Source organism: Lagopus leucura, unplaced genomic scaffold (genome assembly GCF_019238085.1).
Source record: "Lagopus leucura isolate 7727_CA_CO unplaced genomic scaffold, USGS_WTPT01 Super-Scaffold_100157, whole genome shotgun sequence".
In the NCBI taxonomy this organism is placed as follows: domain Eukaryota; kingdom Metazoa; phylum Chordata; class Aves; order Galliformes; family Phasianidae; genus Lagopus; species Lagopus leucura.
Window position 1 is genome coordinate 11,391,904 of NW_024962334.1, and position 12,691 is coordinate 11,404,594.

At 44.8% G+C, this 12,691-nt stretch overlaps 1 protein-coding gene across 1 annotated transcript in view; it reads right to left on the reverse strand.

Moving 5' to 3' along the window:
- The window catches only part of LOC122189874 (CKLF-like MARVEL transmembrane domain-containing protein 8), a 36,485-nt gene extending 28,553 nt beyond the window's left edge, over nt 1-7,932 (reverse strand). The window contains exon 1 of the mRNA XM_042889352.1: nt 7,758-7,932. Within this exon, the coding sequence (XP_042745286.1) occupies nt 7,758-7,922 (165 nt within the window). The 5' untranslated portion in view covers nt 7,923-7,932. The remainder of the gene's footprint in view (nt 1-7,757) is intronic.
- Nucleotides 7,933-12,691: the final 4,759 nt, after the last annotated feature.

Sequence of the window (12,691 nt, forward strand, 5' to 3'; positions counted from 1 at the left end):
CACTGTTGCTTACTGAACAGAAAGATATTTTAACATATGGTTGTGCCCCCAAGAAAAAAAAACCCACAATGAAAACCCTTAAAAAATCATAAAATTATGACAGGGACAAAGAGGCAGAGGAATGAGCAAGCCAGAGGTAGGCACAACCATATGTTAAAATATCTTTCTGTTCAGTAAGCAACAGTGCCAGAGAGAAAGTTCTTCACACATCTTCATTCTATCCCTAGTAAACACACATGGTGCTGCAGTCTGTAATTACAGGACCACAGATTTTCCTCTCCTCTGTAGCATCACCTGCGTGCAGCAGCAGACTGGATAGCTGTCTTCAGAATTTTAAAGAGATTGCACTAAAATTGAAGTCAAAAGCATCCATTTCTTGCCAATTTTTTTGCTGGAAAACTGCTTCTTTTTTCCCACAGTACTTAACTTGCACTTTGCTTCTTTTGAACATAGCTCTTATTGACTTGGCTATGACTGCAAATAATCATTTCTTTTGCACCTTAGACCCAAAGTCAGTGACCCAGAAAACAAGGAGAAAAGGGAGGACACTGAAAAGCCCACCTTATTTGCTCAAGCATCTCACAGGAACAAAGCGCTGCAGGCGAAAGATAAAACTCAGATTTCCCATGGAAGCTACTGGCTGAGAGAGCACCTTTTCTCCTTGAGTGATCCCTTTCCTTACTCACATCTGCCTTCCTCCAGTGCTGTACAGAACACGCAATACTCTAGTCCACTCCCAGGAAACCTCCCTGCTCCATAACTGTGACAGAAGCTCCTTGATGAAAGCAGCATGTATCGTAGCTGTGTCTGAGCCTGCAGAAGACAACCGTGCATTACTTTATGCCTTGTGAGCTACATCAGCAGTAGCAGGCACTCATCTACCCACAGGATCACCCTCCCTCACCTGATCCTGTCAGAGCTGGCTCTGAAGAGTCTCCAAGTGGAGACAGCCAAGGCAGATTTTATCACTTAAGTGCCATTTTAAAGATACATTGTAGAGGTTTAACTTTTGATGGAGGCTTCTTCTGGCTGTCCCTCTGCCTCTCAGTGTTTGACTCCTGCCAGAAACATCCTCAGCGTCTTGATTTTTAAATTTCTGCCATACCTCCTCATATTTCAAAACTGCACGGCCTTGTGTCAGCTATTATCTGCAGCAAGAGTTGCAGCCTTGGGAATAGCGTGGTTGTCAAATGAAAAGAGATGAGGCTGCTAAAATACATATGGAAGGAACTCTTTAATGTGTAATCACTACACATATACTAAAGGGGAAAAAAAAGGATCTTGTTAGTGGCTGTCTCGTTTCCAGGCTAAATGAATGGAGCCTGTGCAGAACAGTGTCACCTTGAATCCATTTAAATGCAGGCCTGGATAAAGCAGGCACATTTGAAGCTGATGACAGAAACCAGTCTTGTTTTCAGGTATGAAGCAGAGGTTTTTACAGATTTCCTTTTAATTTGCGCACATTGGGCTATCAGCTAAACACAAACAGCAATTACTGGAGATGATGATCAGAGAGCGTTTCCCCACATGGCCCCCTTCCAGCCCTAATGAGGATTTTTCAATACGTTTGTTCTTTGTAACTAAATGATGATATATCCAAAGACCGCGACAACAAACTGCTGATTATAACCATGCTTACTTAGTTCATCTCCATTCTACAGAGTGATTTTAGCGCATCTCAGATTGAACAAAACCACCGTGGCTGCCCAGAACAAGCTGCTGTTACAGCCTTGCTCTAATGACAGCAGCGTGATGAAACCCTTTTTGTTTTGCTTTGGAGGTTTTGTCCCAGCAAACTCGTGGTTGCACCCGGATCATTTGCACGCATGCACCTTGCAAAAACAACGGGAGTGAACACTCATTCTCGTGTTCTAACTCAGTAAAAGTGGAGTCATGCTCAGGACAGATTCAGTGAAGGACAAACCAGGCTTCCAGCTCTCCCATTTCACTCATATAAGGTTAGCTCCAAGCCTTCCTCTGGCCAGCCCCAACTCCCACAGAAAGCAGTGAGTCAGTGCTCCCAATCCTTCAGAAACAGGTGAATCAGTGCTAGCAGCTTCCACAGGAACTGGCTGAACAGAATGCCTTGCCAAAGATTTGGCAGGCGCTAAAATTCATTTGTGAGTTGATCCTAGAAAAGAGGGCTTGATGCTCTCTTCAAGGGCAGTAGTTCTAATGCTTTTCTGGAATGGAAACAGGAACAAGTGCAGAAATATCACACTGCACAGAACTGGTTCTCCAGGCACACATAGGAGTGCTCCCTGTATCCTAGAGCTGGGACTGAAAGGCATCTGCTGCTGCTGCAGGGAGTAAAGCATGTTGCTAATGGGTAAGACCAGCAGTCAGAAAGCTGGGGGTCTGTTATGGTTCTGACCCCCAGCCCATTCACCTTTCTGCCTTTCTCCTTTCTCTGTTTGCATTTTTACAGTGTTACCAACAAATGCACCACTTCGTCATGCGTGGCATGGAAAACAGGTTTTTTCCTGGCCAAGCAGCCATTAGAAATACTGGGAGGACTATGCATTTTAGCTACAGAAGGCAAAAAAAAACAAAAAAAAAAACCAACAACAAAAAAAAAACTGCCTTTGGGTTGCATAAGAATTTTTGTAGGTACAGAGGAAAATGATTGTTTTCTAGAGTTTGGCAGAGGTGAGGGAGAAGGAATCGTATTATATTCACTATCCACCCAAGAACAAAATTGATGCTTAAGTATGTCTTTAAAGCATTCTTCTCATCAAGAGATAATGGCATTTCATACATATTCCACCTTAACCTTGAGATATTGAGAATATTTTGCATTTTTGACCTTTTGTAAAATATCTGCATTCAATTTGAAAGGCATTTTCACCCTCTTACCATGTCAGACTTCATACTGCTCAACCTGCACTTGGAGCACATTTGACACCATTTCCAAAGCTTCTGTTTTCTTGTGTATCACCAAACATTTTTCTCCTCCCAAGGAAACACCCTGACCTTGTCCAGGAAATCAAAAGCCTCTAGGAAACAGAACTCAAGTGAACACTACGATCCTGGAGGCAGATGGAAGTCACACAGATGTACGAATGCATGACACCAAGGATGACAGCGATTAGTGATGGAATGATGGCACCTGAAATAAGTGAGAACTGAAACCTGACTTCAGTGAAAGTTCTGGCTGATCAAGAACAAAGGATAGAGCCCAGACTTTGTACTGTATGTTTTCTTATTCATGTGCAGAAAGATGAAGCTGCTGAATGAAGTGATTGATGAGAACAGAGTAGCTTTTTCCCTCAGTAGTTCCAAGTGAATCATTTTAAGACCACGCTTATGTGCACCTCTTTCAGGCAAAGCACTTGTTCAGCACATCAGAAGATGCCTCAACATTGTCACCTTAATGCATGCAGACACGTTTTGATTGCAGTAACAATTTTAGTGCAAAAAGGAAAAAAATCTCTACTGCCAATAATCCCAGAGAAAGTGCTGGGGCTGCTCAGGTGAGGGAAGGGGCTCCAAGAATCTCCCTCTGTGTTTCTGAGTCTGTTCCAAGAACTAGGGGTGCAGGAGCACGGCATCTATACAAAAGCTCTGAACTGCAGGCAGAGAAAAAGCAAAACACAAGGACAACTTTAAGAGCTAAGTATAATTTATGTCTTTTGAGTATTCTATAGTACATGTTCCCACTGCTTTTCTTAACGTTTCTATGATTTCATTGCTAACAATTCAAAACCTGAAAACCCGTTAAAGGGTTCTACTTCTACTTCTACTTCGGCTTCTACTAAAAGGGAAAAAGAATAGACATTTGGAAATGACAGGTTCTGCTTTTGGTAACTTCTATGTTTCAAATTCGACAGTAACTATTTAACATTCCCAGGCTCACCGTTGCACTGGAATAAGCAAGTTAAACAAGATTTCCTGCCTGAACTATGCCTCCAAAGGTTCATTTGAAGAATAAAGAAACAGTCATCAAAATTATTTTTATTCTCCAGAAATGTAAATGTGAGCACAATTTTATGTGGTGCCAGTAACATAAATAAGCACCTCTCAAGCTTCTATTTCAAGCACCTATCGCATTCTGGGCATTTCACACGAAGAGTAATGTATAGCTTTAATCTGTACAGTACAAGGAAACATGACTGCAATTACAATTTACTCAAAATTACACCATCACAAGCTTTCGCTTGCAGCTGCAGCATAAAAACCTCCCAGACCTTTTGCAGCTAGGTAATATTTGGTTTTGTTAGGGACAAATAGCCATCACGAGCCTTAGAATGACCGGGGCAAGTTTTAAGAGAGGATCTGCATCTAGCAACACACTGGTGTGAGGCAACAGTCTGAAGAAATCAATGTAATTGTGCTGGAAAGTAAATACCTTTGTAACCACATCCACGGCAACCACAAAAACTTCACTTCTGCAAAGTGATCAGTAATGCTTGACTTGAGGAACTGACTGAGAGCTCAGGAGGTATTGCTTGCCACCATTAATCAGAGCCATAAAATTCCCACAAACAGTCTTTCTGAGCCATCACTGTATGGAAAAGAAACACTCAGCAGTCATCTCTGGAAATTACTATACTTGCTTCTTTCCAAAATCTAAATGCTCCTTTTTAGGGAGCATGCTATGGGAATCAGTACCTGCTACCTTCTGCAGGATGCACTTCTACTGCAGCATTAACTCAGGTGATTGACTGCTGAAGTCACTGAGATGCAGAGAAATTCCTTCTGCTGCCAACAACCACCCAGTGCACTGAGGGCAGCAAATACAGATCTCCTGAGTCAGGAGCCACTGCCTTGCTCATCACACATCATGACTTCCGTGTTAAACTAATTTGGATAAACTTCCACACACCAAAGCTGCATTTTACACCAGTTCTCAAAGGCCTCTCTTAGAAATCCAGCAGTATTATAAACCAACCCCAGTTCTTTCCCTAGCAAACGGCAGGAAGCCTTGCACGCCCTCTGGCCGCATAGAAGGCAATGGATATCTGCCATCACCTGGTAATTTACAGCCAACACCTCCACCTGCAGCTCTGTGCTCACTCACTGGATGTGCAGTTCCAGACCCAAAGGCGTTACAGCGTGAGGCTGAACCAGGTGTGGATACACAGCTCCATCACTGCTGAATGTGCATGGCCAACTCCACACCAGCTTTATGCTCATTTTAAAGCAGTTACATAGAGACAGATAATACCTTACCCATCTGTCTTTATAAAGCCAACGTATCTTGAAGCAATTGGAAGCAGCAGGTTGAGCTAATGGCAGATGTGTGTTTTACAGCACAGCAAAGAACATCCTCCTAGGAGCTGGTAAATCTGAATGTACCATATCTGGTTACCAGCCCACCTGGAAATGCACACAGCCATTACTCATCTTCACAGCACCCACGCTGAGGAGGAGAAGAATAACAGAGATTTGCCCTTTATCTACACAAAGAGAACTCTTGTTTCAAAACCAGCAGCCACAAACTTCAATGTGCACATTGCTGATTGACAGTGGCAGTAATCAAACATGCAGTGCTAATTCTTCAGTGCTCCTGCTTCAAGCCTCTGGCTTAGCTTTAACACAGCATCCTAACAAACATGGTGTCTAGCTGATGAGTGGGTGAGCAATGAAAGCTGCTCCTAAAAGCATTCCCATTCCCTGCCCACCTAGCTGGTGTCTCAGAGCAGGGCAGCAGAGGCACAGCTATGTAGGCGCCTACACAGCTGCTGCAGCTCAGAGCATGGCACGCAGACTGAAAGCAATCCATCAGGTTGAGAACTCCCAAAGTGAAATGCAGACACAGATACAAGCCCGTCCCATTTACAGCTTTGCACCTTCTTAGCAAAGGACAGCGCTGACAGCTGGGGAGTCAGTGCTGAGGGTCAGAAACACCCTGAGCAGCCAATCTGTGCAGGCATGACAATACTTTGAGACACACTGGATGATTGGAACAGGCAGGAATTGATGGATTCGGTGCCAACTTGAAACCCAGATCTTATATGAAGCTAGCCATGCTCTGCTAAAGCACACTTCCTCTCAGAAAAAAAAAAAAAACATACAGAACTAGTGGAAATGGTTTGGCCAAAATCCAGTGTCTAATACACACACGCACATATATAAACATTCAAATAAAATCATTTGATTTTAATAACTTCAGTTAATTCCATCTAAAAGTATTTACTAGTATATTTGTCTTTCATTTCACAGAACAGCATCTTCACCTTTAAAATAAATGGGGCTAAAATTATCAGTTAAACTGAGAATCATTGTAATTTCCTTGTGGATGCCACCTTTCAGTACTTCTGTAGGCTTGCCTTAATGCTGTTAATCTGCTATCAGAATTGTCCTCCTTTCTCTCAAACAGCCCATCACAAACCTGGATAAGTTTATCTACCTCAGAGACTTCCATCGGCTCCCCTGAGCTAGCAGGGACCACAGATCTTCACTCTGTTGACCAGCAAAAGCATGTGAGTGGAAGTCTGCAGTGAAGACACAATTTTTTGTTGGCCTACAAGGCCAGGTAGCTTTGAAGTTCTTCTCAAAGCTGCCAAACATATTTCCCCTGAGGTACTTCTAAAATTTATACCAAACTTGAATCTAAGTGTCAATGTTTAAAGAACTCACATCAACATGCTGGATGAAGAATCGTCCTGTAATTATTCTACAAGCCAGGGATGTGTGAAGGAAACAAAGTCCCCAAGAAAACCATCAACACTTTGCTTGGAAAGGAAAGCCACACAGGTATCATCATCTGTCATCCCTAATGGGAAAGCACACATTAAAGGGTCAGTCATTAGGAGCCTATCCATGGCCATGGAGCTTCATCCACATGAACATGGAGCTTCATCCACAGCTGACATACAGCCAAGTTCCAGTGGGCTGGGGAATGCTCCAGACAACTCTTAGAGTTTGGATGATGTACAAGAAAAGTTCAGAATTTTGTTGTAATTGGTAACTGAAAAAGAATGGAAAAGATGCTTTTCTTTCCACAACTAAGACCTTTATTCACAGATGTCCCACACAGCAAAGCCTCCCCTACATCTAACCCTGGAAACCCGCCTACAGTCAAACACCCGAAGATTCTCTGGGTTATCTTACTGGAAAGGTAGCAAGCAGTTGAGCCACAAGCACGACTGAAGCACAATGTTTCCAAATGGAAATGAACCTGGTTTAGTACGCAGTATTTCCACCACCACCAAAGCAAAAGCAACACAGGGAAATTCAAAGAAAACTGGCCAGGGCAACAAGCCCTTTAAGCTCCTCAATTATTAGCAGTGCAGATGAGCAGGCTCAGAGATGCCGTGTGCCTGCTGCTTAACACCGAGGTGGGCACCCCGCGCCACCTGCCACCGTGGTGCACAACCGAGCCTCAGCACGTGCCTGCTCGCGTCTCACCAAGCCCTGCAAAAAACAAACCCACGGGGCTGCCATCCTTTCTGGCTCGCGCATCTATCTAATGACTGGGATCGCAGGGAAATGTTACTGACTGACAAAACAGAGAGAAGCCGTGTGACTCTGGCAGGCGGCTGTCGGTGCGCTGTGACACAGAAGCACACGCAGCCTGCGGAGTTCAGAGGTGCCTCCAGAAGTCACTCGGCAGCCCGAACCGTCCCCGCTACGAGGGCTGACGGGACCGCGGGCTGCGGCCGGCGCTAACTCGCTGCCACCTGACCTGCAGCGCCCTGCTGAGCTTGGTCACCCGCTGATGCGTTTTTCAGGCGACCAACTCGTTTAAACTAAAGCAGAACTTCTTAGAGCGACGAGAGCTGCCGTGCCCCCCCGCCCCGCCCCGCACTCACTATCTCGGCCACCATGAGGAGCCCGGGCGGGGTCCGCAAGAACTCCCTGTCGTAGGCGAGGGTGCTGGAGCTGGCCGACAGGTTGGCGGTGAAGGAGCTGCTGGTGGTGGTCACGGTGTGGGAGCGCGGGCGCGGCGGCTGCTCCAGAGGCGGCGGCGGCTCCATGCTTCGGGGCTGCCCCGCGCCTCCCGGCCGGCCCCGAGCCCAGCGGCGGGGCGGGGGCAGCGGCGAGGGCGGCCGCCTCCCGGGCGGCGGGAAAGGCTCCGCCGCCGCCCCGCTTTGTGCGGCCCCGACGCCGCGGGGGGGAGAGGCGGGCGCGGGGGGTGCAGCGCCTTCGGACGGGCAGCCGTGTGGGGTGTGCGGGTCGGGCTGAGTGGGGAGGGGGAGCCCAGCGCGAGGGAGGGCTGCGTGCGGCCAAATAGTGCAACCAGCAGGAGCAGGGAGGCGATCGTCCCTCTGTGCTACGTACTGCCGAGGCCGCGCTCCGAGTGCTGTGTTCAGTTTTGGGTCCGCACTGCAAGAAGGACGTCGAGGCCCTGGAGTGTGTCCAGAGATGGGCAACAAAGCTGTGAGGGGTCTGGGGCACAAGTCTGATGGGAGCGGCTGAGGGAGCTGGGATTGTTCAGTCCGGAGGAGGCTCAGGGTAGACCTGATCGCTCTCTACAGCTGCCTGAAAGGAGGCTGTGGTGAGGTGGGGGTTGGCCTCTGCTCCCAGGTAACAGTGATAAGATGAAAGGGAATGGCCTCAAATTGCACCAGGGGAGGTTCAGGTTGGATATGAGGAAGAATTTCTTCTGCGAAAGAGCAGTGAGGCAGTGGCACAGGCTGCCCAGGGAGGTGGTGCAGTCACCGTCCCTGGAGGTGCTCAAGAACCGCATGGATGTGGCACTGAGGGACGAGGTCTGTGAGCGGTCACAGGCATGGGCTGATGGTTGGACTAGGTGATCTTAGTGCTCTTTTCCAGCCTTAATGATTCTGTAAACCTATGATTGATCTGGAGCTGCCATCTGATTGCAGGCTCTTTACACACACAGAGGTGTTGGGCTTTCTTCCAGAGCAGCTGAGGAATGCTCTGTGGAATCCCATGGTTGGTAAGCACCATTTGGTAGGGCCATCCCCAGCATTGTCCATCTGCACAGTCACCTGCAGCCAGCACCAATGGAGACATCCTAGGAACACGGGTTGCTGCAGGTGGTCTGTGGGAGTACGACCACCACAGAGAGGCCACAGGCAGACACCAGGGCATGGAAGGTGCAGCAGCCTCCTGAGAGCTGAAATTGGGGATTTAGCTGGCATCTCCCAAACAATCCAGAGTCTCTGTGGTGTAGAAGGCATTGTAAAAGGCAAACACTGAAGGACACTGGAAATGGAAAGTATGAGGTCATTGCTAAACTACCTGACAGTGCTGAGCTGTTCCCTGACCTGTATTCGTTTGTACTTTCCAGTCTAGCCTTAAGTGTCCCCTTTAAAAATAATAATAAAAAAAAATGTGGGTCATTTAAGAGCTTCTAATGCAACCTTCCATTCCACAGAAAGCACAGTGTTTCAAGAAGGAGCCAGCAGGTGATAGCTTCCTTCAGCGTTCAGGAATTCTCATTAGTGAAGCATTTGTAAGTGGCAACTCAGTAAAAGTGAAGTGTTTTCCATATGTCTGGTGGCTATTGTCCTCGAATTGTTTACTGCTGCTCTCCCGCTGGCTAACAAAGGATGGGCTTGCAGTGTTACCTTTCAGCAGGGGACCGAACGAGCTGGAGAGGGAGGAGGAGGATGCAGTTTCTCCCAGCAGTACGGGAAATGCGAATTACCCAAAGAAACTGCTGCTTATACTTGATTGTGCCTCTCTTACAGTGTAAGTGTGTCACAACACAGGCTCCACGGGGGTGCTTTGAAGGTGTGCCTTGGCTCGGGATCAGTGGAGCCTCTGCATGCATACTCAAAGGCACGGGTGACTTTGCTTTGAGCTGGCAGAAAAAATGTGACAGCGTTTTGCAAACATGAGCTGAGCGGGTCATCAGAATGAGGTGCCGGTTACTCAGTGGGGTATGATATACAGATACACTGTGTGAGGAAAAAAATAAGTAGACCACACTTAACATCTCATAACATTTAACACAGCATCTCAATCATAAATAAACGATTTTACACTTTTTACTATCTTTTGTGTGTGTGTGTGGAGTTACCGGTGTTTTTGTACTGGTTGCATTCCTGTTTCATTCCTTTTAAAAATAAGAGCTGAGATGGTAAGGAAGACTGTGCATTGGTTTATGTAGAGACCAGCTTCAGCTGGCTTGCAAATAAAAAGTGTACTAATTGTTCAGCGCTGCTAAGCTTCCCCCCAGAGCCAGAGCCACTGTGAGATGCCCCTGTTGCTGTGAGTGCGGATCCAGTTAGCAGCACTGAATCACTTGAAAACTTTCCCATCCACAAGTGAGTAAATCTAGGGGCTAAAATTCCTATCAGTAGCAACGCAGTAATCCACACAAATTTCAAAATGGTTTGAGTCACTCTCATCACTACCACTTTGAGAGCTGATTTATTTCCCACCGTATGTATATTCTCGCAGTGTTTCCAGGGCATTTATTGAGTGGGCTTAACTTTTATACATACTGCTAAAACTGTGTATTTTGCTCACTGCACTTCTGGAGGTCAGTGCTGTTTACTTTTTTGGCCATCAAACATCAGACCAATACACGCCTTGGCTTTTGGTCCTTACGTATATCATTTGAGCATCCCAGGTCCTCGGGGAAAAAAGTGAAACACAGATGCAGAGAGAGATTTATTTTGTTTCAACTGTATTAAAACTATTAACATAGCATATGTTTTTAATGTCTGCTGAGGATGTCAAATATTGGAACTAATTCAACAAGAAGTGGATGGCTACATTGCTGGGCAACTTCTCTGAACTCCAGCTACTGCTCTGAATTCCCTAATTAGCAAAATTTTCTCCAGCAAACATAATCAAGAAATGAGTTTCACTTACAAAAAAAAAAAAAAAAAAAAAAAAAAAGGAAAAACTGCAGCAGCTTTTCCTAATTTCTCGCATTTCTGGAAGCAAATTTCACCCTTTAACCTGACAGTACAACCCATTACATTTAGAATGTAAACTCTGAAACTCTTGCTTTTTGTTTGCATCTTGCGCTGAAGGCTCCAACTGAAAAGACTGCAGGGAGCATCTGAGCTTAGCTAGATTTTTTTACACGTAGATAGCATCAGAAGCAAAATAATTGAACGCTGCCGCTTGAACAATCAACCTTTCATTACAAAACTACCAAGAGAGAAGAAGGTGGCCCATTTTCTGTATTTTAAATGAACCTTTCAAGGGAAGGATTAGTGAGCCTTTCAAACATCAGTCAGGATTCTTACCTTTGTTTGTCAACTCCTGTATCTCCTCACAAAGTAAACTGTGATTAGAAGAAAAATACTCAAATGTGTTGAAGCTTTTCTGTTCAATTGTTTTAGTAAAAGCAAAAGAGCTGATAAAAGTATTATAATGTTTCTAAGTGAAGGAATTATTGCTGAAATGTCCTGATATCTAATTAACAGATTCTTCCACTTAAGCTGGTTTGGGTCTCAAATCCTGAGGAATCAACATTTTTGAGATTTCTGACTGAGCTCTCCAGAACTACTGTATTAGCAACAATGTGGCCCACTGGAAGTGCTCATTAAAGTATATTCACACGACCAAGGAGCAGAGATGACTGGAATTTCCTGAACTGTTTTTCTGGTTTTGAAATACAACTTCCCTTCACCCCTCCCAAATCTCAGAACTTCCAAATGTCAAAGTCAGCTAAGCAAAACAAGTGAACAGATAAAGGAAAGGTGACTGAAAGTTTTCATTAGTCATCAGGACATTTCAGTCAGCAACAAAAAGTTGTGTTCTTTAAAACGTAGGAGTGATCTAAGAAAAATAAGTGAGTTTACTCTAAAGAGAACAAAAAAGGAATTGTATTTGCCATGGAACCCAGGCTAGATGTGAGGAATAGGAATAGGAATAGTGTCGGATGTCCAGGCCAAATATTTTCACCCTTGACATCCGACTGTGCTCATCTGAGGATATTTCCAGTAAGCAATAAATCTAATGTTAAAACTATGCTTGGAATATTTCCTAATGGCTTTTTGGAACCAGCAATGTATAGGCTCTGAGCTGTGTATTTAGAGTAAATAATTAATAACATACATGACTCTCTGACAGCTTATCTAGCTCTACAGAAAATCTGATTTACGCTAGCCCAAACCAGAAATACTAGAGTTTGACTTCAGTACTGAGATATACTATAAACATGCCTGGTGATCAGTCAAGACAGATGACTCTAAACGAACCAGCATTTAGTAGAGTAAAATTGGCTTTCAGTATGACAATACTTGATATTGAGGCTCTTCTAACATTGCAAGAGAGAGTGAATAGATGATAACCTCTGATTTTCAAAATGGCTCTTGCTCTTGAAATCCGTAGAAGGATTTGCGTTTGTACGTGAGGTTACTGAACACAGTATTTGTTTGGCTCTGCTGCTCAGACACCCCAAAATTCTGGAACCTATGATCAATAGTAACACAAAGTCCATCAATTTGGGTAACAAGAGTGCATTGGATTTCACCACCAGACACAAATGTTACTGCCCTAAGGCAGGAAAATACAAAAATCAGCTGTTTACATTTCATGTGCCTTTTCTTTCAATTATTTCTTTCAACACATGAAGTTTAACTGTGTTACATGAACAGGCAGGACTGTAAACAGAGTGTCAAAAAGTTGTCTTACTACACGTGATCCACCATACAGAGAATTAAGTCCATGCTTTAAACAGGAACATACTGACTTCTCAATTTTTTTCCAATTTTTCAAACACATTACCATGACTCTAAGTAAACTGTTCATTGACAGAGACTGCGCTAAGAAAAGAAGTCACAAAGTACATAAACCACGTGTTTTCTATGCT